General features: G+C 36.4%; 1 protein-coding gene across 1 annotated transcript in view; it reads left to right on the top strand.

Annotated features, from left to right (window-relative positions):
- Nucleotides 1–24,551, top strand: part of LOC115431561 (alpha-actinin-4-like) — a 41,181-nt gene extending 16,630 nt beyond the window's left edge. Inside the window, exons 7-18 of the mRNA XM_030152004.1 lie at nt 4,088–4,180; nt 5,365–5,490; nt 5,593–5,697; nt 6,784–6,931; nt 7,019–7,169; nt 8,377–8,485; nt 8,969–9,109; nt 9,264–9,446; nt 11,263–11,397; nt 14,325–14,504; nt 15,615–15,761; nt 23,399–24,551. Coding sequence (XP_030007864.1) covers nt 4,088–4,180; nt 5,365–5,490; nt 5,593–5,697; nt 6,784–6,931; nt 7,019–7,169; nt 8,377–8,485; nt 8,969–9,109; nt 9,264–9,446; nt 11,263–11,397; nt 14,325–14,504; nt 15,615–15,761; nt 23,399–23,479 — 1,599 coding nt within the window. The 3' untranslated portion in view covers nt 23,480–24,551. The remainder of the gene's footprint in view (nt 1–4,087; nt 4,181–5,364; nt 5,491–5,592; nt 5,698–6,783; nt 6,932–7,018; nt 7,170–8,376; nt 8,486–8,968; nt 9,110–9,263; nt 9,447–11,262; nt 11,398–14,324; nt 14,505–15,614; nt 15,762–23,398) is intronic.
- Nucleotides 24,552–25,504: the final 953 nt, after the last annotated feature.

Here is a 25,504-nt window from a genome sequence, read left to right as displayed (position 1 = left end):
AAGGAAGGAATGATTGAAGGAAGAAAAAGGATGAAATGAAAGGAGGATGGAAGATGGATAGGATGAAAGGAAGGAATGATTGAAGGAAGAAAGGATGAAATAAAGGAAGAAAGGAAGGATGGAAGATGGATAGAATGAAAGGGAGGATGGAAGGAAGGAATGATTAAAGGAAGAAAGGAAGATGAATAGAATGAAAGGAATGACTGAAGGAAGAAAGACAGGAAGAAATGAAGGAAGAAAGGAAGGATGGAAGATGGATAGAATGGAAGGAATGATTGAAGGAATAAAGGAAGGATGAAATAAAGGATGGAAGGAATGACTGAAGGAAGAAAGGATGAAAGGAAGGATGGAAGATGGGTAGGATGAAATGAAGAATGAAAGGACAGAAGGAAGGATGGATAAAATGAATAAAGTGAGGCAGGAAGAAAGAAAGAAGAATGAATGTAATCCAAACGTCTGGTATTAGAGTATCAGGAGCTGAAATAAACACTCGAATATAATAAACAGTCGAATATAATAAACAGTCGAATATAATAAACAGTCGAATTTAATAAACAGTCGAATATAATAAACAGTCGAATATAATAAACAGTCGAATTTAATAAACAGTCAAATATAATAAACAGTCGAATTTAATAAACAGTCGAATATAATAAACAGTCGAATTTAATAAACAGTCGAATATAATAAACAGTCGAATATCATAAACAGTCGAATATAATAAACAGTCGAATATCATAAACAGTCGAATATCATAAACAGTCGAATATTTCCGCTGACGTTCCAAACTTCTTGTAGATTTCTAACCTTCGTGCTGTTTAAACTGTTCAGACTGAACTCTGAGGCGGATTCTGGCCTCTGGTTGGACGATGTGTGTTTGCGTCCCGCCCCCAGCGTCCGGCCTGGCCTCGGTGGGCGGGGCTTCTGACCCTGAACCTGAACCGGGTCTAATGTGGCCTCGGTGGCTTTGGCTTCACCCTGTCTCTGTTTCTGTCTCTTTGACTCCGCCTCCTTCCTGCTGGGCGCTGGGTGAATGCGTAGACATCGTGGGTACGCTGAGGCCGGATGAGAAGGCCATTATGACCTACGTGTCCTGCTTCTATCACGCCTTCTCTGGGGCTCAGAAGGTGAGCTCGCCACGCTTCGGACTCGCACCGACAACCCTCTGCAGCCGCACAAACACACGCCAGGTTCCCATTGGTCTCCAGGAGGGACGCACCCGCCCCATACCTCCAATACAGCTGCGTTTTAGTATTTATAATAGTATCTGTCATTGGTTTTATAGGTTAATATAGTTATTTTTTCTTAATTTACAGCAGTTCTACTTCATTTTAACCCTTAAAGACCCAAACATTAACCACAGACCAAAACCATCTACTGATCTAAAATATTTAACACCTGTTGATCCATTAATTCTATCAATGCATGTAAATAATTAGTTTGTCATCTTTTCATGGTCATCAGATATGACCCATTTGGACGTTCACAGGCTCCGTAGTTACCATGGAAACACAGTCATCTTCTACAATATTGATTCATCCGTAAAGCCCATGAAGTTGGATCAAAGACAGTGGATGAACACACTTGTTTCGTTCGTGTGTGTGTGTGTGTATATATATATATATATATATATATATATATATATATATATAGTTTAATAAAATGAACAAAAATGAATTAAATTTTTTTGAATAATAGTAAGTGATATGTACAAAATAAGCTACAAACTGAACAAACTTGAAGAAAAAAAATATTATTGGCAACAAAATCAACAGTGGGAACAATGGGAACTCTGGAAATAAATCACATTTTCTGATTCTTCTGTTTCTGGATAAAATATGTTTCCCTGAAAGTTACAGACTCTGGGTTGGACTCTGTTTCCCAAAACCATGTCAGTACCGTGATCGTCGACCATCAGAGGTCAGGTTTATGTGAACAGTAGAATATGATCAGAGTGATTATCAGGCACTAGAATGTGGTGATTTATTTACCTTTTATACTTATACAATGTATTTATATTAGTCCTACATTTACATCACAATATTTATATTACACTTAAAATTTACAAAAGAAGCTCATGAACTACATTACATAAAGATAAGTAAATAGAATGTATTTACTCATCTCCATTTTATTCTATTTGACATAAATTTCTTTCCATTTGTTGCACATTTAATACTTTAGGTTCCAGACTAATACCAAACCACTGTGATTCCAACTTCAGAGTGTCAGAATCTGCAGAAATTAATTCAATATGAAGCTTTTAGTTCAGAAATGTATCTAGTAAAGCAGATATAGCCATAAAAACTGGCTTTAGTTTCATACTCTAATACCTGAATGGAATTGTGTAGAAATACAGTGTTTGACCTGTTTTCAAAATGTTATGTTTTATGTATTTAATTAAAATGCTGTTGTTTGGTTAGAAATGGTTTCTTTAGTTTAATTAACATAACATAAGGAGAAATAATTTATCAGATGAAACTTTTTGTAAGGATTAGAACATCAATAGCAAACCTCAGTAAACATTAGCTAGCAGGCTAACCGAAGCTAATGTAGGCTAAGGAATTAACCACAGCAAATAGTAGCTAACAGGCTAGCACAGCTTCTGTAAGGTAATGATGTATCTGCAGAAAACATTGGCTAGCAGGCTAATCACTACTAATGTAAGCTAATGAGTTAACCACAGCAAATGTTAGCTGTGATAGCAAATGATAACTGCAGTAAATATTAGCTAGCACGCTAACCCCATTAATGTGAGCTATTGAGGGAGCCACAGCACATATTAGCTAGCAGGGTAAGTGATGCTAATGTAAGGTAATGAGGTATCTTCTGCAAATATTGGTTAGCAGGCTAATTACAGCTAATGTAAGCTAATCGATTAACCATAGCAAATAGTAGCCAACAAACTAACCACAGCTAATGTAAGCTAATGCATTAACTACTGATAACCAGCCCAGTCGATGTCCGAGAAACGACAATGAAGTAAATTACAAATAAATAAGATTTGAGTCTGAAAAAAACATTTTGTGACTGCAGCAGAAAGTTGTGTTTATTTAATTAATAAAGAAAGTGTAAAGAAAATCACTTCTTGCGTTTGATCAGAATCATGTATTACATTGTTTTTACCAAAATAAGAAATGTCATGTTTTTATTTAGTAAGAATTGTAAATAAATACAACACATTACTCTGTTCTGAAATTCAGAACTGTTCTGAAAGGCATTTCCACGTGTAGAGCAGATCTGTGAATGGATTATTATGATAAAAATAAAAGTACTGAACATACCGCGACACTAAGCATAAATATTTTCCAGGTGAAGCACAGCGGCCTTTGTTTTTCCAGAGCTCAGGTCCTGATGTGGTTTTGGGAATCCAGACCTGGAAGTCACTGCAGTTTCTCTTCAGCTTTTAACACCTTTTCAACTGTAAACGTTTCTGTGAACTTTGGGGTTTGGTGAATGTGTTTCTCTGATGTGTAATGGGTTCAGACACCTGGACCTGATGTGTTTTGACTCTAAAAGGCAGAAGATGCCTCATGTGTTACTTCAGCTGGAGGCAGGTTGTGAAGTCTGTGCTGTGTTTCTGATTCCAGTGGTACTGTAGTGTAAAACCCTAGATGAGGACCCACAGATGTGGACGTCAGCGCTACGTCAAACTGTAACTGGTCATCTTGTATGAACTGAGACGCATGGAAAACACAGAGTGACTCTGGCACATTGAACTAACCACCAGCAGCTGGAAGCATGTTTTCATCAGCCAGAACAAACTGAAATACATCAAAACAAATGAATCCACAGACTCCATTGAGCCCAGTTGTTGGATTTATCAGTTTTTATGTATTTTTTTTTTTACCGTTAATAGAGTAATCCGTGCCTGTGTAGATGAATCAGTTCACTGCTTGTGTGTGGAGTGGATTTGCACAGTTTGGAGAATAAAAGCAGGTGATTAGAAGAGTGTTAATTTAATACCAGGTCCAGGGACTTCACTAATAAAAGCAGAAACTCAGCATAGGTTCGGTCACATTGACATGTGTCACTGGTGTTTGTACCAATCGATGTGAGCCGTACTCATCATTCTGTCTCCTGATAGGCCGAGACAGCTGCCAATCGTATCTGCAAAGTCCTGGCGGTCAACCAAGAGAATGAGCACCTGATGGAGGACTACGAGAAGCTGGCCAGCGATGTGAGTACAAGAAAATATGAGGAGACACTGAAAGCTGTATGCATCTGAGTAGAGGTAGACTGATGTATTGATATTTTTCAATACTGGCTATCGACCTTAATTTTTTTTTGAAAGCCGATATTTGATCAGTTGTAAAAATTGTATAATATATTTGATCAGGCACCTGTATGGGCAGCACTTGAACTTCAATAAATGTTAAGAGTACTATGTGTACATGTATTAATAATTTTATTTATATTGCTGCATAAAAATCTAAATTATCTGAATGTAAAGGTTATTTATTTCGAAATGTCAAGTGAAACCAAAAAAATTGACCAAGCATCAAAAACATAAGAAAAATCTAAAAAGATGGGCTGGGGCACATATCGTTTTAATTCAGTTAACTGAGATTTTACTTTCTGAAAATTGGAAAAATGCTTGAATTCTGTAATTCTAGTTTCCTGCTGTTTCCTCTATACTGGTTTATTTATAAATTACTTGAAGAAGCAGCAGTGGTTTAACCATTTGTGCAAATTCAGGCTCAAAACCAAGGCAAAGCTGGTTTTACGCTTAATTCTATTTAGTTTTATTTTGTGATGCGTGGTTCATCGTCCAGGCCTTTATTTCTCTTAGCTGCAGAAAGTACGAGGCCTTTCTTAAAAGGAGTCATGGACCAGATTTTATTGGGTCACCAGTTGACAGAGTAGAATTAATCTGTGTAATTCTGTTCCTATTTTACTTCTGTTCACATGCTTTTCCTCTAATGAACCTGGATCTGAAGTCAAACGTAGACATAAGTGTTATCCTAGTTCATGATGAATAAGTGTGAGACCCCATATTTTTGACTCACCTTTATTGTCATTCAGTTAATGGTACAAGAAGATAGAATGAAATAGTTACCCAGGTCTCAGTTTTTGCAGCATGAGAAAGATAAAAGAATAAAATGTAAAATAAAGTACATAGTAGGGTAGAATAAAAACTACCATAAAATAAGCAAAAATAATAAAATACCTTCTTAATCTGTACTAAATGACACAGTACGCAGTAACAGTACAGTTAGAGTGATGATGCAGTGAAATAAAGTGTCATTAGTGCCTTTAACTGCATCCTGGCCTGTTACGGTGTGTAGTGGACAGTCTATGGGAGCAGTTCATCCTCATGGTGGGACTTTCCCCTTTAATGACCCATGTCCTTCTCGTGTCCAGCTCCTGGAGTGGATCCGCAGAACCATCCCCTGGCTGGAGAACCGGAAACCAGAGAAGACCATGGCTGAGATGCAGCAGAAACTAGAGGACTTCAGAGACTACCGCCGCGTCCACAAACCACCCAAGGTCCAGCGTCGGCGCCTGTTCTGCACATTCACACCTGAACCTTCCACTGCGGTGCTTGTTTGTTGTTTCTGCTGCTGAATGTGGTCCATGTGTCGCCTTCAGGTCCAAGAGAAATGTCAGCTGGAGATCAACTTCAACACCCTGCAGACCAAACTCAGACTCAGCAACAGACCTGCCTTCATGCCGTCGGAGGGACGCATGGTGTCTGTACGTCCACACACTCATACACAACACATACACACACCATATTTTGACGATTTCAAGACCTTTGTTTGTCCACCAGGGACAATTGGTTCTGCTGCAGTAATAAAAATAACAATAACTGACAATAACAGGCACATAAAAACTGGACGTGCAATAAAAACACATACTTAAGTAAATGTTTTTTTTAAAATATATTTTAGTTCATTTTAATGTATTTTTTTGTGCATATTATGCATATTTTTGCATATTTTTTGTGTGTTTTCTGTGTACATTGGTGTATAATAACTTTAAGGTCCATTGGACTACTACTTATATGGTCTGGTCTGGTTATATGGTATGGAAGGTCTGAAATTTGACCAAAGATGCAGAGAGAAATGTCTTGAAAATTCAAACATTTTGCAAACCTGCAGATACCCTAATAGTGTATTTTGCACATTAGAGTAATTTTTGTGTATTTTAGCATACTTTTGTATATTTCAATGCATTTTTTTGTTTTTAGTGTATATTTTAGTGTATATTTAGGCATTTTTGGGTGCATGTTGGTATATAATATTTGTAAGGCCTGTTGGACTGTTACTTGTATGAGTGGAAGGTCTGAAATTTAACCAAAGATGACAAGAAAAATGTGTCAAAAAGTCATAAATTTGACAAAACTGTAGATACCATGATTGTGACTTTAACATGTCTTTTGAGTGTTTTAGTGTATTTTTTTGTATTTTAGTATATTTTAAAATGATTATGTATATTCTAAAGCGTTTTTTGTGTTATTAGTGTATTTTTGTGTATGTTAGTGTATATTTTGTATAATTTAGTATATTTTTTGTGTATGTTAGTGTGTATTTTGTGTATTGTAGTGTATTTTTGTGTATGTTAGTGTTTATTTAGTGTATTTTAGTGTATTTTTTTGTGTATGTTGGCGGATAATAACTATGAGGCCTATCGGACTGTTATTAATGTGAATGTAAGGTCTGAAAGTTGACCATAGATGCCTTGAAAAACGTCTTAAAAAGTCGTAGATTTGGCTTCATCAGACCTGTAACTCCTCCTGTAATTCACATCCTGCTCTGAAATGCCAATAATTCCCCTCAGGATATTAACGGAGCGTGGCACACTCTGGAAGGAGCAGAAAAGGGTTACGAGGAGTGGCTCCTCAGCGAGATGCGACGTCTGGAGAGACTGGATCACCTGGCGATGAAGTTCCGTCAAAAGGCCGCCATCCATGAGTGCTGGACCGAGGGTGAGCCGACGATCCCACACAAACGCTCAAAGTCAGAGTCTGAGAGCGCTGAAGGAAATGAATGAGTGTGTGTTTATGTGTGTGCAGGTCAAGAGGCCATGCTGACCCAGAAGGACTACGAGACCGCCTCCCTGTCAGAGGTTAAGGCGTTGCTACGGAAACACGAGGCCTTCGAGAGCGACCTGGCCGCCCATCAGGACAGAGTGGAGCAGATCGCCGCCATCGCGCAGGAGCTCAAGTAAGACAACGCCGTAAAACTATTTAACCTGTTAAACTGGAGTCATTTTAATGTAACAAAACAATGGATTACCCGACAGCAGAAACTTCATTCATATGACATGATCAGAAAACGGCAAGCATAGACAGAATCATGGCTTCATAATGTGACCTTTATTTGTGCTCTTCTTTGTCCCGTTAAGTGAATTTTACTGATTAGTAATGTAATTAACATGGGGATAATAAAGAATTTGAACAAAATTGTTGAGAAAATGAAGAAATATTACACAAAATGAACAAGAATAGAATGAAATTAAAAGAAATGTACAAAATTGCTGACAGTATTAATTAAAATGGACTGTGACAAATTAAGGAAATTAACAAAATGAATACAAGATGAAAAATTAAAAAGAAACTTAACAAAAATGAACATGAGTGAAAAAATAAATAAATAAAAATCACTGAGAAAATTGACAAAATAATCATGAAAATGAACAAAAATTGACAAAATCACCAAGGAAAAAATACAAATGGACAAAGTAATCAAGAACAAGAGGAAAAAATAACCAAAAGATCAACATACAATCGGACATGTCTATGAAAATTAACAAAAATGAACATGAGAAAAAATATGAGCAAAACCATCGAAAAAATGAACAAATAAAGTGAGCAAAATGAACAAAACATGGAGATAATAAAGAATTTGAACAAAGTCTTTGAGAAAATGAACAAAAAATTTTTTAACAAAATTTTGAAAATTTACTTTTTTTACTAAAAGAATTTTATTTAATTTAATAATTTTATTTATTTTATTATTTATTTAAAAGAATTTTACTCTTCTTTGTCTTCTGTGAGTTTTATCATTCGAGAAATAATCCTTGTACTGTTGGATATGCTCAGCGTGAGCTTAGTGCTGTTAGGTTAGCGCTGTAGAGTTACTTTTGCCTGACATGCGTTGGTCTCAGACTGTTCAACTGGTTTATGTTTTACCTTTTAAGTGTTTGTAGTTTGAGTTGTGTTCTGTTTTCTGACAGTCGGTTTCATTGAGCTTTTAACTGATATTCTTCTAGTTACATGGATGTATAGAATGAATGTATTACTAGAAGCATCACATAGTATTACCATGGTAACACAGACAGAACTGTGGGCACTGGGGTCTTAAGAGGCTACTATGTCACTGACTATGTGACTGTGGTTTGAGATAAACTCTGCCCTTCACTCTGTTCTAGTGAGCTGGACTACTACGACTCCCCTAGCGTCAACACTCGCTGTCAGAAGATCTGCGAGCAGTGGGACATCCTTGGATCCCTGACCCAGAAGCGCCGCGAGTCCCTGGAGGTCAGAGTTCAACCATGACCCATCAGTCTGTCAGTCACATGATGCACATCTACACATCTAATGCAGCAGGGATTCAGTCATTTATTTATGTTTTACAGATTTCCAGCAGTATTTAACTTCTCTTTAGCTTTGACTTATGCTATTCATTTTCTCCCCTTCCTACTTGGAAATTAACTGGTACAGTAATTGTTAAATGAGTTTTATTGTCAAGGAGTGTTCATGATTGTATGTGATCAGTGTTTGAGCTTGATGATCAATAAAATTAGTAAAAAACTAAACAAAAAAAAACATAAGCAATAAAAACACACAGTTATATACACAGACACAGCCATAAAAATATAAAACCAAATGTTCATAAAACCTACCCTTATCTAAAAGCCTGTCAAACAAAAAGTATAAGTAGTGCAGTAAGTATAGAGTTCTTGGTATTAGTATAAGTTGTGTTCTTAAATCCACTAACCTCACCTGTTTTTTCGCTGACAGAGGACAGAAAAGCAGCTGGAGTCGATAGATGAGCTGTACCTGGAGTACGCTAAGAGGGCGGCGCCCTTCAACAACTGGATGGAGGGAGCTATGGAGGACCTGCAGGACATGTTCATCGTCCACAACATTGAAGAGATCCAGGTATCTGCAATCTGGAAAGAGATGTTCAAAATTATCCTTACTGAAGAAATTTAATGAATAAAGAACTCAAGAACTGTTTGTTTTGCAAGAAATTCACTCTTTTGTTTTTTTTTTTGCTGTTTTTGCTAAAGTGTTCTTGTTGTTCCTCCTTTAGGGTCTGATGACAGCCCATGATCAGTTCAAGTCCACCCTTCCAGAGGCCAACAAGGAGCGTGAGGCCATCCAGGCCATCCAGGCCGAGGTCCAGAAAATCGCAGATTATAACGGCATCAGACTGAGCGGAACCAACCCCTACACCACCATCACACCCGAGAGCATTGACGAGAAATGGGAAAAGGTAGTGCACCACTTCCACCATATATCAACAAAGAATGCATGGAAGACAGTAGCCTTTTGTGATGTTGGAGGCGTTTTCGTCAATGTCCTTCCACAAACTGTCTGTGTTTTAATATTTTCGGATCATTTTGAAGCTTTTTTTACACAGTTAGTCATAATATTTTAATTGAAGTTGGTAGGCATTTCAGGTTTGTATTCAGATTGGTTTTATTATCTTTCAGGATTGTTTGGAGTCCCACATGGCTCCATTATTAGGCCCCTTACTTTTTTATATTTATGATACCACTACTCTGTATTCAGTTACCATTTCTATGCTGATGACGCACAATTAAATCTCTCCTTTAACACTTTGATTTAAACAACCTCCACATTTACCGATGTACATATATTAGTTTGGTTGTTCCATGCATTTTGAAGTTCTGCATCAGAAAATATACACAGAATTTAAAAAAAAAAGCCAAGATTTTGAAAAAATGTTTTTGTTCATTTGAGGGTGTTTTTTGCTTGTTTGTTTTTGTTTTTTTAACTAGAGTAAATGCACATTTCTGGGAATTTGGGGAAAAACGTTTTCAGTTTTCAGTTAGTTAGAGATACTTTATTGATCCGGAGGGAAATTGAAGCATCCAGCAGCAGTACACACACTAAATACACAAAGCACAATAAATACAAATGCAAATATACAAGATAGAAAAATCCCCTCTTACTCCTAAGACTATATATATACAGAAGACTAAAAAATTTCAAATACAATAAAACAAAATATGGGGCCCCTTGTAAAGAAAGGACAGTCTGATGTGCTAGGTCAGGTATTTGTGGTATCTTCCCAGATACTTTGACAAAGTGCTATAATGTGTGGTGCAACAGGTCTGTCATCTGTGGAAGACTAAACATTACAACCATGGAAACTAATAACAGACTGTGGTACCTTCTGTACTCTGTTAGAGCCATGTCTAACCTACAGTTCCACCTTCGGATGATGTAATGCAGCCCACTTCCTAGAAATACTTGGAATTTGCTCGTTCTTTTTTTTTTTTTTTTTTTTTTTTTTGCAAGTTTTCAAACATTTGGGTTAAATTGGCCTGACATCGGATGGAAACACAGCTAGTAACTGGATGTTTTCTCAGAAACTATTATTGTAGGTCCAGACTCAATATAGAGTCACATTTATCTTGGTTTCCTCATTATCAACTATTACAGGAAATCCTACCTTACCTTACCTTTACCTCACCTTTGCCTTACCTTACGTTACCTTAACTTACCTTAACTTCCCCTTCCCTTCACCTTACCTTTAACTTAACTTCCCTTTCCCTTCACCTCACCTTTACCTTGCCCTTCACCTTACCTTTACCTTGCCTTTACCCTTACCTTAGCTTAACTTTACTTGCCTTAACTTCCCTTCCCCTTCACCTTACCTTTACCCTTACTTTACCTTACCTTACCTTTCCCTTTGCCTTACCTTAAATTACCTTAGCTTCCCTTTCCCTTCACCTTACCTTTACCTTTCCTTACCTTAACTTAACTTCCCTTTCCATTCACCTTATCTTTACCCTTAATTTACCTTTCCCTTCACCTTCCCTTTACTCTTACCTTACCTTACCGTCGCCTCAGTATCGACAACCATGTTAAGTCTGTTCAGATCTTTTCTTCTATGAACTATGAGCAGACTTGAAATATTAGCACAGATTATTTTTCTGTTTTTTAAAGTTTCGTAGACTCTGTTCTTTAATGTCCGTGTCCATCTACAATGTTAAGTGTAGCTGCAGGTGCTTTATGTTCCAGTTGTGGTTGTTGTTGTTAAGGCCTTTGTTTGTTTGCAGGCGATGCAACTGGTGCCTCTCCGTGACCAGGCCCTGCAGGAGGAGCTGACCAAGCAGCAGTCCAACGACACCCTGAGAAGCAAGTTCGCCAACCAGGCCAACATCGTCGGCCCCTGGATACAGAACAAGATGGAGGTAATGGATTAGGCCACGCTTTTAGTCCCGGTGCTTCCCTTTGTGTTAATGTGGTTGGTCTTTGCTCAGCTGTTTGTACTTTGTCACAGTCTTAAAGCCAACATTGTGCAACAGTGAGCTCATAGAAGTTACAGTTGGAGGATTTAGGAGCCATGGTAATGGTACTGTTTGTTATCACGCCTACGGTTTTGAACTGTACATCTGTTCTGTAGGTAGGTGAGCTCATTTATGGACAGACATGTTTCCACCAGTCAGATTTAGAGCAGCACGGAATATACATTCAGTGATTTCCATTAGTAAAGTTGAAATAAACATGCAGCTTCTTCAACTGAAAGACTGAATTTGCATCATGAGAAAGTTAAGACCAACTGACAAACTACTGGCCGTTGACTGTTTATTTATTTTTATTTTATTGGTTTATTTAATTGGGACCATGCATATTTATGAACAGAATTAGTAAAAATAACTACTTTTCATCTGCAGTTCCTAGACAGGTGACAGAAACAAGACATAAAACCGCCAACATTAATACATCACTCATTTGCTATCAATTAAAAATTTAAAAATGCACATAATGATGACATAGACATCATCAAAATAAGCAAATAAACAAATAGACATAGGATGATCACGGGGGCATTAGCCTATACATTCACCTCTATACTTACATACAACTAAACAGAGACAGTGTATGGGTGATGAAATGTACGTCAATTCAAAGTGACTTGTTTTCTAGGAGCTGCTGTTTTAAGTGAGTTTTAAAAGTGTTGCATGTTGGACACTCTCTTATTGGGAGGGGCAGGATATTCCAAAATTTACCTCCTACTGTTGACAGCACATTTTGGCCAAAAGGGGTGCATCTGAATGGTATCACCCAATTCCCATTTATTGGATGATAAGTCCATAAGTGTGATGGCGATGAACATTGTCAGGTTCAGGTATGAGCTTTAGCAGCGTCAGTAGCAGAAACATTAGTCAACGACAAATGGAACATTAGCTGGACTGAAACATGGTTCAGACTGGTTCAACACAATAACTGTGAGGCCTGTTGGACTGATATTTATGTGAACGGAAGAACTGAAATATGACCAAAGAAGAATCGGAATACTTTAGTAACCCTAGGGGAAAATGTTTGTGTTACAGTTGCTCCATTTAAGTATAATAAAGTAGCAGGAAAGAAATTATCAATACAACAAAAAGACAAAGAATATAAATATATAAAACACAAATAGAAGAGTAGTTTGTATAATATGTACTAAACAATGTTATCAATATGATAATTAAAGAAATATACATAAAGAACTGTGCGAAAAATTAAATAATGTGGTTATAATGATGAAAAAAGTCATAAATTGAGCTTCATCAAACCTGCAGATACCCTGATTGTGTATTTAGCTTTTTTTGTGTGTGTATTTAGCATATTTTAGTGTATGGTTTCATATTGGTTTACATTTGTAATTATGATAAATGTAAACTCAGTATTTATGCATTTGTGGTGTTGGCTGAAGTTATAAGAACTGACAAAACCAGAGGCTATTTGTTGTGTTAAATTGGACAAAACAAGACAAAAATGTTGTATAATATGCAAAAAGACATCACAAGGTATAAGACAGAAATGTTGTAAGATATGAGATGTAGATTAGAGAAAGACTAATTGTCTTATCTTGTCAAAGATGTAAGAGGAAAACATGAAAATCATATTAAGAAGTGCAAGATAAATCACTGTTTTTAGTCTCAGTCGTCATGATTCACTGCTTATTTCATCCATTGTTTAGTAAAATGAGTGCAATCTGAGTCCAGCAGGAAACAGCTGATGAATGATTTAGCTCAAGATATGAATAAAATTAACCCTAAGGACAAAAGAAGTGGTTTGTGTGTAATATTAATGATGGTTTCATTGCACAGCTCTATGTGTGCTTTGAACTGATAAAGGTTTGCATCATGAATAAAAGTCACAGTTAGTGTTTTAGTTTTCATTTTAATCCAGACCAGCTGCAGTGAGCGCTCTAACATTTCAGTCGATAAAGGTGCAAAAACGGATTTAAAGACTTCAGATGGGACGCCATCTGGATCTGAAGGCTTCCAGGTTTTTAAAGAACTAACACTTCTTTAAACTTATTTGGATGGAACTTTACCAGCAAACACGTTCCTCACAGAAATCAACCTGAATATTCATGTAATTTTCTGTTCCTGTCTTTTATTTCCATCATCATATCTCTTCTGTTTCTGTACTAATAGTGAGTCATTTGGACAATTGGACGTGTAGACGTGGACATTGTCTCTGTTCTGATTCAGCTTCAGGCAGATTAAGTACAGTAACAGGTCATTTTATGAAAAGGAGTTAAAGACCAAATGTGACTCAGTGGTAGAGACAGATGTTAACAAACCCCGCTATCGAAAGAATAAAATAAATACTTACATAAAAAAAAAAACAAAAGTTTGAAAAGATATGGAAACCTTTCATTGATTATGTCCAAAACTTAATCATAATGACGAAGATGAAGGATGTTTATGGACCATATAGTTACCATGACTGTGAATATTTTTATTTTTTTTAATTTCATTTTTATTTATTTGTTAATGCATTCATTTATTTATTTTTACTTTATTATTTTTTTAGTTTTATGTAAAACAAAGATATTTATTTTTATGCTTTTTATTCACTTATTTATTTATTTTTACTTTATTCTTTATTTTCATTTACTTTTTAAAAATGTATTTATTTATTCCTTTCCAATCCATTTTTTCAATAGAATTCCTTAATTTAAAACTTGATATTTTGTCATTATACACACTGTACAGTTGTAGTATATTACCTACTGTTTTTATATAATGTAAGAGAGAAGCTATGCCGTTGATATTATTTTGTATCTTATCTGTAAAACTTACATAATTTTTTTTTTTTTAATGTTTTTTTGCGTTGTCAGGAAATTGGCAGGATATCTATCGAGATGAACGGCACTCTGGAGGATCAGCTGACCAACCTGAAAGACTACGAGCAGAGCATCATCGACTACAAACCCAACATCGACGATCTGGAGTCGAACCACACGCTCATCCAGGAGGCCCTCATCTTCGACAACAAGTACACCGACTACACGATGGAGGTAACGCACGTCCACCCACATACACACTGCAGGGATGATAAAACCTGTAGTTCCTCAAACGGACACTAGAGGGCAGTGCAACCCACCTGATGACATTACAGGGGTTGGACAAAATAATGGAAACACCTTAAAAAATCAACAAAATATAATTTAATATGGTGTAGGTCCGCCTTTTGCGGCAATTGCAGCCTCAATTCTCCGAGGTATTGATTCATACAACTTGTGAATTGTTTCCAAAGGAATTTTAAGCCATTCTTCAGTTAGAATACCCTCCAACTCTTTTAGAGACGATGGCGGTGGAAATCGACGTCTTACTTGAATCTCTAAAACTGACCATAAATGCTCAATAATGTTGAGGTCTGGGGACTGTGCCGGCCATACGAGATGCTCAACTTCATTAGAATGTTCCTCATGCCATTCTTTAACAATTCTAGCTGTATGGATTGGGGCATTATCATCTTGAGGTGAAGGTGTTTCCATTATTTTGTCCAACCACTGTATATTAAGGCTGCAGGTTCAGCTTTAATACACAGGTGTTTGGTTTGTCAGGTTTACGGAGGTTGTGTTTATTTTACCAGAGAAAATTCACTCAGGATTTTATTTATTAAAGTGAAAGCGAAAGGTCCAGAGACTGTTCATTTAAAAATGTGAAGAAACAAATAGCTTAAATGGAGAGTTTTAGGACACCCTCAACTGTGACCCAAGCTTTTTGTGACACTGGATGGTGACATTACTCATGTAGGAAGTAAAATAGAAGTGAATTAGATGTGTTTTGTCTGAGATTAGGTCAAATTGTAGTTATTGTCTGTTGTGGTTTGAGGGAAAAAAACTAAAATCCTGAAACCAAATCTAACAAATCACAAGATAATTGAGTTTTGAGAGTGTCTTTTTCTATTTCTGCAGTTTCACATCACCCTAAATATGTACTTTTTTGCAATTATAGAGTAACTCCTTCCTTATTAATGACAGAAAAACCCTTTGTATGTAGGAAAAGGCTAAGTTAAATCTTGTTGCTGCAGATCTGTCCATATTGCTAAGAGAAGTCTATGAATCCAGTGATGCTGATAAAAAAACTGTAACTAACCCCGTGCTGACCCCTGACCCCTGCAGCACCTCCGTGTGGGCTGGGAGCAGCTGCTGACCACCATCGCCAGGACCATCAACGAGATCGAGAACCAGATCCTGACGCGTGACGCCAAGGGCATCAGCCAGGAGCAGCTCCACGAGTACCGCGCCTCCTTCAACCACTTCGACAAGGTCAGGGGTCATGGCTCATCCGCTGCTTTTGTGTCTGTGTTTTCAGATGTGAACTGGCCTCTGAAGTCTGTGCAGATGTTAGACCTCAAGATGTTCTTTCAGATCTTCACAGTGTCCACATTAGCCCCTTTCGCACCGCAGGAGCTTTTACCATCTCCACCAAAAATACCCAGTAAAAAACATTCCCTCGACATCAGACTTTACCTGAAAAAAGTTCCTGGACCAGGGGCGGGCCTTTTCAGATTCTGAGTGTTGAAGAACAGTGATTGGTGGAACACACTTGCAGCGTTCCCCACTTCTGTTCACCTCCATAGATGCATAGTCTGCAGCTGAACACCTGTTTGTTTTGTTTCTACAATATTTCACGGAGTTTTAGTTTTGATAATTTGGAAAACAGCAAAAGAAGATACGAGAAGTGGACGATGATTACGTCCATTTGGTGAATACACACTTGACTGTATTTGTCTCACTCTTACCTGTACATTGCAATCATCTGAATATATTAGATTAGATTAAATTAGATTAGATTAGACAGAACATTGATCCCCTGGGCAGAACCCTCAGGAAATAGAGTTTCCAGTAGCAGCACAACAAACGTACACATATAATAAATATTACAAGAAAATAATACAGTAACTATAAAAACAGTAGTGAAAACACAGGCCATTTCACATAAAGTACTAGTAGAAACAGCAAATAATAAAGGAATAATAATAAATTATTACGTTAATATGCACTATATACACACACATATATATAAATAGTTTAATAATCACAGAATAAAAGTTACAATAAAGTGATTACAGTAATAGTAGGCATTACAATGATATATAAGTAATATAAGTATGTAACTAATAGTAGTAGTAATTATAATAATAGTAGTAATAATAAGAAACAAGAAAAATAAATTGACAACAACAATAAATAACATTGCATATCTTAAACTGCCCAGCCCCACTGGTGGAACATTAGAAATTTGCTTTATCTCAGCCTCATCTCCTCCTCATCTTCATCTCCTCCTCCTCCTCCTCCTCCTCCCATGACCTTATGGTCCTTGTCAAACATATTTACGAAAAACTCTCAAAAGAAATTCACCTGGATGTCGACTTGGCAACAGGAAACGACCGAGCCTCATTTGAGTAAATTTTCAGGAACTTTGAGGTGGAAACATAAACCACACAGATTACCAGGAATTATCTCTACCAGGTAAATAAGTTCCTGATAATAAAAGTTCCCGAGAATCTGGTGGAAAGGGGGCTTTCACCGTAAACCGATGATGCGCTAATGAATGAGTAAAGTATCCGATGTTAAGTCTGAAAAGCATCGACACTGTGAATATTTGAGTAAAGTCCGTCTTCAGATCTTCATCCCACTGGTTTCATGGGTTCAACCTGCTGTGACGTGTGATGTGAGTCTGGAACCGTTTCCGTGTTAATGTGTAACGTGACTGAATGGATGTTTAGACCTTAGGATTGGCTGAGAGGAGAGCCAAGCGTGTGAGTATTTCATCCTGGTTACATCTACACAAACGTGCACATGTGGAGGTGATCACGGCGGCGGCAGAGTTAACAGTTCACTGGGATTTTAGAGGAAACAGGGTTTAACCACAGTTTACACGGAAAAAAATATTAGACCACTCTTGATTTCTTCCATTTCTTGTTCATTTTAATGCCTGGTACAACTAAAGGTGGACTTGTTTGGACAAATATAATGATAACAACAAAAATAGCTCATAGTAGTTTAATTTCAGAGCTGATATCTATCCATTTTCCATGTTTTCTTGATAATAACCAAAATCCCTTCAGTTCTTACATCAATATCTATGGCATTGTACTGACAAAAACAGTGCTTTTAGGCATTCCATGTTTTCTTTTCTGTCTGTTTTAGTCACATGATACACACAGGAGTTAGTATTGGATTGCATAACCGTTGTTTTTGATGACTTTTGAAGGTCTAATAATTTTTCCGTGACTCTATAAAACCACCCTTATAAAGGAGAAGATTGGATTATTAATTATATCAGATGCACTTTCTCCATCATTTTAAGCTGAAATTAAGATGCAGGTTTTATCTTTTTTCTGGTAAATCTCACATGTTGCTGGTTACATTATTTTGTCTTCATCAGCTGTTTTAACATCTATTAATGAGTTACAGGGTTAGGATGGTCAACAGTGCAGGTGGTTTACGATACTCCATCAATCTTCTTCACGACACCAGATAATCAGTAAACATCATCACCTCCTACTGTCGGAAATTAACCACTGAGTAAAGAATCAATCAGTACATTCATCTGAATCACAGAGCATCAAACTAAAAGTAATTACACAGCATTAAGGGAAAAAAATTAGGTGAGTTTTATATATTCTTATTTTGTTTTTGCTGAACAAGTCACTTTTTCCTCTGTTTTCTCCATTTTGATATAATAACCTTTGAATTTACTCAGAGATTTTATGAACATCCACATGATCATTAAATTAAATATTGGAAAATACATGATTTACACTGAAAAATGTAAAATGCAGAAGATTTCTCTTGAATAAATGGTGATGGATTAGGTTAAAGATAGTTATAGGTCTTTAAGCCTTAATACGTTGCATATATTTCCTTTATATTTTTGTCAGATGTTAAAAAGAAAAAATAAATACTGAAAAAGCCCATGTGGTTTGATGAATGACAGCGGATGGAGACACCTGTTTTTATGTTCAGTTAATGATATATTTTGCTGGAAAAATCACCTTTTCTTTAGTTTTCTCCGGTTTTATATAATAACCTTTGACTACATAATGAATATCTATATGTTCAGTAAATTAAATAAAGGAAAACCCATGATTTTCACTGAAAAATGTAAAATACAGAAGATTTCTTTAGAATAAATGGTGATAAATCAGGTTAAATATAGAGGAAAAACTCCCCAAAAATAGTTATAGGTCTTTAAGTCTTAATACTTTGTACATATTTCTTTTATATTTTTGTTAGATGTTAAATAGAAAAAATAGAAATATTGAAAAAGTCCATGTAGTTTAATAAATGACAGCGGATGGAGACAGTTGTTTATATGTTCAGTTAATGATGTTTTGCTGAAAAAAATCACCTTTTCTTCAGTTTTCTCTGTTTTTATATAACCTTTGAATTTACATAATGAATATCTATATGATCAGTAAATTAGATATCATAAAATATATGATTTTCTCTGTAAAATGCAAAATACAGAGGATAATATTATAATAAATGATGATAAATCACTTATAAAAGGTTAAATGTTGATAATAAATGCCACAAAAACAGTTACAGGTGTTAAATTCCAGGTGTAAACGCTGCTGATGGAGACAAAGAAGTAACTCAGTAACTAAACAAATCATCTTATTAAAAGTTTTACTACATAATTAATAACCTCATTCTATCAGAGCAGCACTGGGTTATTATTCTCACTTTTATATTAAAGTCATTTTATTGTATTACAGTTTCTTCTTTAGTTTAATGATCGTCTTCTTGCTGAATTTCTTAGTTTTTTTGGGGTTTACGTCACATGTCACCGGTTATTTCTGTTGTTTGGTCTAAATCTGAGCAGCGCCGTCGTCCCATGATGCACTGCTGCGTCACACTGTCACTGCCTGGTGTTAATGTCTGACATGACCGTGCTTTAAACACTCAGAAGGCCGGTCATGTGGTCTCTCATGTATCCCATCATGCATCATTCTGTGTGAGAAACGTCTTTTTCGTCACATCTGTGTGTCGACGGCACGACACGATCCACAGCGTTCAGGAACATATTGAAACGTACATTTTCTGTGATAATCGACTGTTGTATTTGTCACTCATACTTGTCTTTTACATGTTCTGAGACAGTTGAAACTCCTGGGATTTATTTTAGAAAATCAGTGTTTTAATGATCAAACCTTTGGGTCCAAGCACCAGCTGCTGTTTTTACCCAGATTTTTATTGACTGATTGACTGATTAATGTATTTATTCGAATATGAATGTCAAAACAGAAAAAAATAAATAAACAAAACACTTAAACATAAGACATGTAATACATATTTGAGAAGGAGTGAGAAGAAGCATAACTTATAAACTCCCACCCCTTCTCCTTAAAAATTAATGACAGTAATAATCTTCCTAGTCTAAGCATATCTATACTATATACTATTATATGCCTGATACTTATTATTAAATAATTTGGTTTCTGGCTTTATATTATTCTGAACAAATATGATATGATTTATGTAAACACATTATACAGTAACACATATATGTAAATGCATATATACATAGATTTATTATTTTTAAGTAAATCCAGAAACTTAATTGGAGGTAGAGAGGTTAAACTTTAATCAGCGATAAAACACCATGAAATGCTTTAGTTAAAAAAACTGCAATATATTGGCCACAAGGGGGCGCTAGCACAAACATTCTCGAATATTTTATATCTACATTTTTCCTTGATGAATCTGATTCCACTGGTCTACAAGTAAAAAACCTCCTGAATAAAAGTGATGAAAATTTACCAAGTTTCAGTCGTTATTTAAAAAAATAAATAAATAACTAGAAGCACTCGGAGAGCGCAGACCTCCGCCAAGGCTGATCAGTGGGCCCCCCCACCCCCGATCACCCCCAAAAGTTAATCATTTCTTCCTTATCCCATTTCCAACAAACCCTGAAAATTTCATTAAAATCTTTCCATAACTTTTTGAGTTATGTTGCACACTAACGGACAGACAAACAAACAAACCCTGGCAAAAACCTAACCTCCTTGGCGGAGGTAATAATAACCTTAAGTCCAAATGCTGGTTTATAGACTTTTCATTGGTAAATGAATCACAAAAACAAAAGGAAATGAGCAAAAAGTAACAAACTCTTTAACTAAGTAAAGAGAATAATCAAGAAAATTAATAGAATATTAAATAAAGGGGGAAAATAATCATTAAAATGAGCAAAAATGAAGAAACTAAACAAGGAAGTAAACAAAAATGAATTCAATTATGATCAAAATTAAGAGATTATCAAGGAAATCAATGAAATAATAAAAAATGGGGGAAATCGTCAACAAAACTGTATTTATGTATGATATAATTTTATCATATACATTGAAAACATCATATGACCAACACTTTGGTCATTTGTTTCCAGTTTATCTTATTAAAGTATGTAAGATTTAGCATTTAATTTCTGAGGTGGATAATTTATAAAATATTGTTGACCAGTGTTATTTAGGTCTCAAACATCGGACAGTAACGACACAAAAAAGCGAGAAACATTGAGATTTGTAATAAAGTTTAACAATTTAATACTTTAAATGCACTTGGTTGAAGGGTTTGTTGTGGATAATTTTGTGAGTCTAATCCACTCTGGATCTGTTGTCTGGTGCTGGACCCGGGTATAGCCGCTTGCAGGTGTAGATCCATCCAGTTTGTTGTATTCTTATCTGTGGATTTTTGCTGCCGAAGACACTCATGTGCTGTGAAAGCGGTGACGTTTCTTCACGTCTCAGTCACGTCCTGTTGTCTAACCATCCATGAATGTGTGTGTGTCCATCCTCGTCCTCATGTCCTGGTCCTTGCATGCCGTGGACCCTCCATCCCGTCCATCCTCCACCTCCACCCCGTCCATCCGTGTGTCGCGGTCGCGGCGTCCTCTCCACGTGGCGCTCTGTGATTGGGTGTTTGGCCGATCTCAGGACCACAGCGGGGCCCTGATGGCCGAGGAGTTCAAGGCCTGTTTGATCAGTCTGGGCTACGATGTGGAGAACGACAAGCAGGTAGGAGCCTCGGGACCCGGCGGAGGAGGGACCGGGGGGTTTGTCGGACCCCTGAGCAGGAGACCACACCACCGACACCTTAAATCAAACCAAAGTCAGTGCTATCAATACATGAATCCAAACAAAAAACAGAGTCTAAACTACAGCTGTGTAAGAACATGGATGTAGAAACGATGGTACAGACCAAGAAATAATGTGTTTATTCACCCTTTAAGAGCAATAGTTGCAATATTGTAAGTAATATAGTAACATAACTGAACAAAACAGACCATAATAACTCCAGATAGTTTCCAAATCTTGTTACCACCTCCCACCATTAGAGGACGGACATGTGCCCCTTCAATCCTAACACCATTTCAGGACATGTTTCTATTCAAAGTGAAAAAGAAAATCCAGATTAAAGGCCCGAGCTGATTTAGTAAGTAAAGTTCATTTATGTTTAGTTTGGATAGATGAGGACAGATTTGTCTACTCTGTTGCTTGGATTTGAAAATAAATAAATAAATAACTTACTGCATTTTATTTTCTACTAATATTTAAAGTTCATTTATTTTAAGGATAAAATGACAAAAAAACAAAAGCACAAACAAAACTTCCATGTAAATATGTTCAAAGTTCTACAATCCAATATGGCCACCGCCCAGTGATGTCACAATATGCAAATTAGATGAGTAAATTTACTCCCATCATAAATTTTGGGTCATACCCATTATTTTTCTCATTTACAGTATGACTTTATCTCTAAACACTTCCAAGATGCAACGTTTTGAAATCTAGATATCAAAATTGAATTGTTTTTTGGGGGAAAAAAAGTTATTCAGTCATTAATTAAAGATACATTATTTAGAGCTGCAGCTATCAATTATTTTTTTCAATTCAATTAAACAATTTGAGTAGGTGAAAAAATAGTAAAAATGTGAAACACACATGTATGAAAATGACAAACAGCTTGTCCTTTATTCCAGAACCAGATGAAGCAACAACCATAAAAGTATAAAAGTAAAAGGATATAAAAAATATTTATATAGAAATTACAGTAACAACAACAGTATAACTACGTATAAACATAAATATATCCATAAACAACAACAGAGTCAAATGACAAATAATACGTGCACTGCAGTCTTCAACATATTTGGTTCCAACTACCAACAACTTCAGGTGGAACTAACATCCAACTGAAATAATGTGTGTAACGTGTCCAGACTGACTCTGGAGCTGATAATAAAATGGAAACCATCCAAACCCCAAACTCCAAACTGCAGAAGTCGACTGGACACTCAGCCTTTAGATCTGGTCTTTTAGTTCTGATTGGGTTTGGATGTTGGTTGAAAAGCCTGGATTCTGAATCTCTCTTAAACCGGTCCATGTGGTCCTGCTCGGGGGTCTGGTCTGGTTCAGTCTGGTCCGGTCCGGTCCATCGTCAGCATGGAGTTCAGTTCCCTGTTTGTCCACCGGGGGTCTCTGTCGCTTTGTGCTGCTTCAGCGTTGGCCTCCCTCAGGCCCCGCCCCCTCAGGCCCCGCCCCCTGTCCGTCTGTCCATCTGTCTGCTGGTTTTACTTTGCTCTGACTCTGTTTAACTGTTTGTGCTTTTTATCTTTTTGTTTCTTCCTCCTCCCGACCTTTACTCACCTCCTCCATCGTATTTCTGTGCATCTGCCCTCTTCCTCCTCTTCCTCCTCATCCTCCTCCCCTTCCTCCTCATCCTCCTCCCCTTCCTCCTCTGTCTTCACCCTCCCCTTCCTTCTCTTTCCTCCCCTTCCTCCTCTATCTTCATCCTCCTCTTCCTCCTCTTTCCTCCCCTTCCTCCTCTGTCTTCATCCTCCTCCTCTGTCCTCCTCCTCTGTCCTCCTCTTCCTCCTCTGCTGTGGCGGTCCACAGAAGCGTTCAGGACAGATGGTGTCAGATGATTTCCGGGCTCTGCTCATTTCGACAGGAAACAGCCTGGTACTGCTGCTGTAGTGATGCTGAGGGAGGAGGAGGCGTCTGCAGCTCCAATAACGTCACCTCCACTCATTATTAAAACTACAGGACTTTAAGAATATTTATCCTCTTTGCAGTTGATCTGTTTTTACAGTGACTGAAATGGATAAAGTTAAAATTTGACGTAAATCCCTGCTAATCTTAAATAAAATAAAGATAAAATGTTTTTAAAAAACACAACAATCATAAACATTTTGGTTTGCAAACTAAGAAAAAGTCCTAAAATACCCTAAAATATAATATCTAGAACATTATTGAACCCTTACAATGAACTTAAAGGGTTTAAAAAGCTCAAAGTTACCACCTGTACTTGTAACAGCGCCACCTGCTGTTGTGGAGGTGAAATAATCAACACAAACCCAGTAGAAAGACTGTAACATGATGCATATTTTTAGTACTTTTAAGACATTTTAGTTGTTTCTTTGGCATCATGTATGTGTTTATTTTATCTGTGCTCAAAACACTGTACTTTATCCATCATATTTTTAATTTGCAAATCACTTTGTATTTGTTAGTGAATTGCAATTTATTGATTAGGTTTTTGCAGAAATTGTCTCAATCCATTTGGTGATTTTAAAGTATTCTGTTCACATTCCTGTTTGGGCTTAAATCAGCGTTTTTATTCAGAAACGTTAATTCTTCTGTTGGACGTAGAACCTGCAGACGCCTCATTCTCTGCCTGTGTCTTTGCTTCTTGTCTTATTTTGTCAGATTTCTGTTTTTCTCTGTTTGTTTTGAGTCTAATGTGTTCATAGACTGAGTCACGTGTCCTCAGTGTTTTCTGTTACTAACAGCAGCGTTGGGAAACGTCCAAACTTAGCAATGAAACAAAAAATGATGACTATACGCATCTGAAATTAAATTAAATACAACACAATTAAGTCAATGGTTGAAAACTAGCATTTTATTATACAGGCCATATTAAACTGCTTGAAATTTAGCTCAAGTTTAGCTTTCATAACTTTTTGGGTCTGTTTTGTTATTCCATGGAAACTGTCTTCAACTTAAACCTTTTTAGACTAAAAACCTCTTTAACACAGGTCTAAAAAAAGTCACTAACTGACAACAATGCTGAACTTTAATAAACATTTTCACATTTTATCTAAACCTTGCAAAATTAACAGTAAAGACAGTGTTAATACCTGGAGCTGAAGATGTATTTTGTGATGTTTGCGTTACAGTTTGTGTTTAGTTTGTGTAGCTCAGAGTATGTCCTCAAAGTGTTACTACTGGAGTTCCACAGGGTCATGTCCTGGTACCCATGGCAAATACTGGAACGTAATAAAGTGGATAAAACTGTTGAAGAGCTAAACAATTAATGACATTTTTAACTCTAAATTCAGTTTGAGTTGAGACTAATTTCATTTTCTGTTTTTTTTTTAAATCTTTAATAAAATAAAGATACTCAGTGTAATAGAGATTAATGAGCAGTGTGTATGATTAAATATAGTAACATTTCTAGACGTTTGAAACTTGACTTGTTTTTATGTTGAGTCAATATATTTTGCAGAAAAAGTCCATTTTTCTTCAGTTTTTCAGATGATAACCTCAGAATTTCCTCTGAGATTTTATGAGCATCTACCTGATCAGTAAATGAAACACAGGAAACATAGGAAAATATATGATTTTCACTGAGAAATGCAAGATAGAAAGCATAATATAATAAATGGTGTTAAATCAAGTTAAATGTAGAGGGAAAAACTCACAGAAATAGTTCTAGGTGTTTAAGTCTTAATACAGCTCACATATGAATTTGTTAGATGTTAAATAGAAAAAATAAATATTCATAGACGCCTGAAAAATCTACAAATCTAAAGGAGGCCCAGTAACACAGGGGAAGTTTTGGGAATATTCAGGAATCCTTAGATCAGGAGAACAAAATGAAATAAACACAAACCTCTACATGAAGTAAATTAAATACAGGAAAATATATGATTCATACTGAAAAATCAGAAACACAGAAGATAACATTATAATAAATGGTGACAAATCATTCAAGAAATG

This window comes from Sphaeramia orbicularis, chromosome 13, assembly GCF_902148855.1.
Source record: "Sphaeramia orbicularis chromosome 13, fSphaOr1.1, whole genome shotgun sequence".
Taxonomy (NCBI): Eukaryota; Metazoa; Chordata; class Actinopteri; order Kurtiformes; family Apogonidae; genus Sphaeramia; species Sphaeramia orbicularis.
Note: the sequence above shows the minus strand (reverse complement) of the source record. Positions and strands in the feature narration are given on the sequence as shown.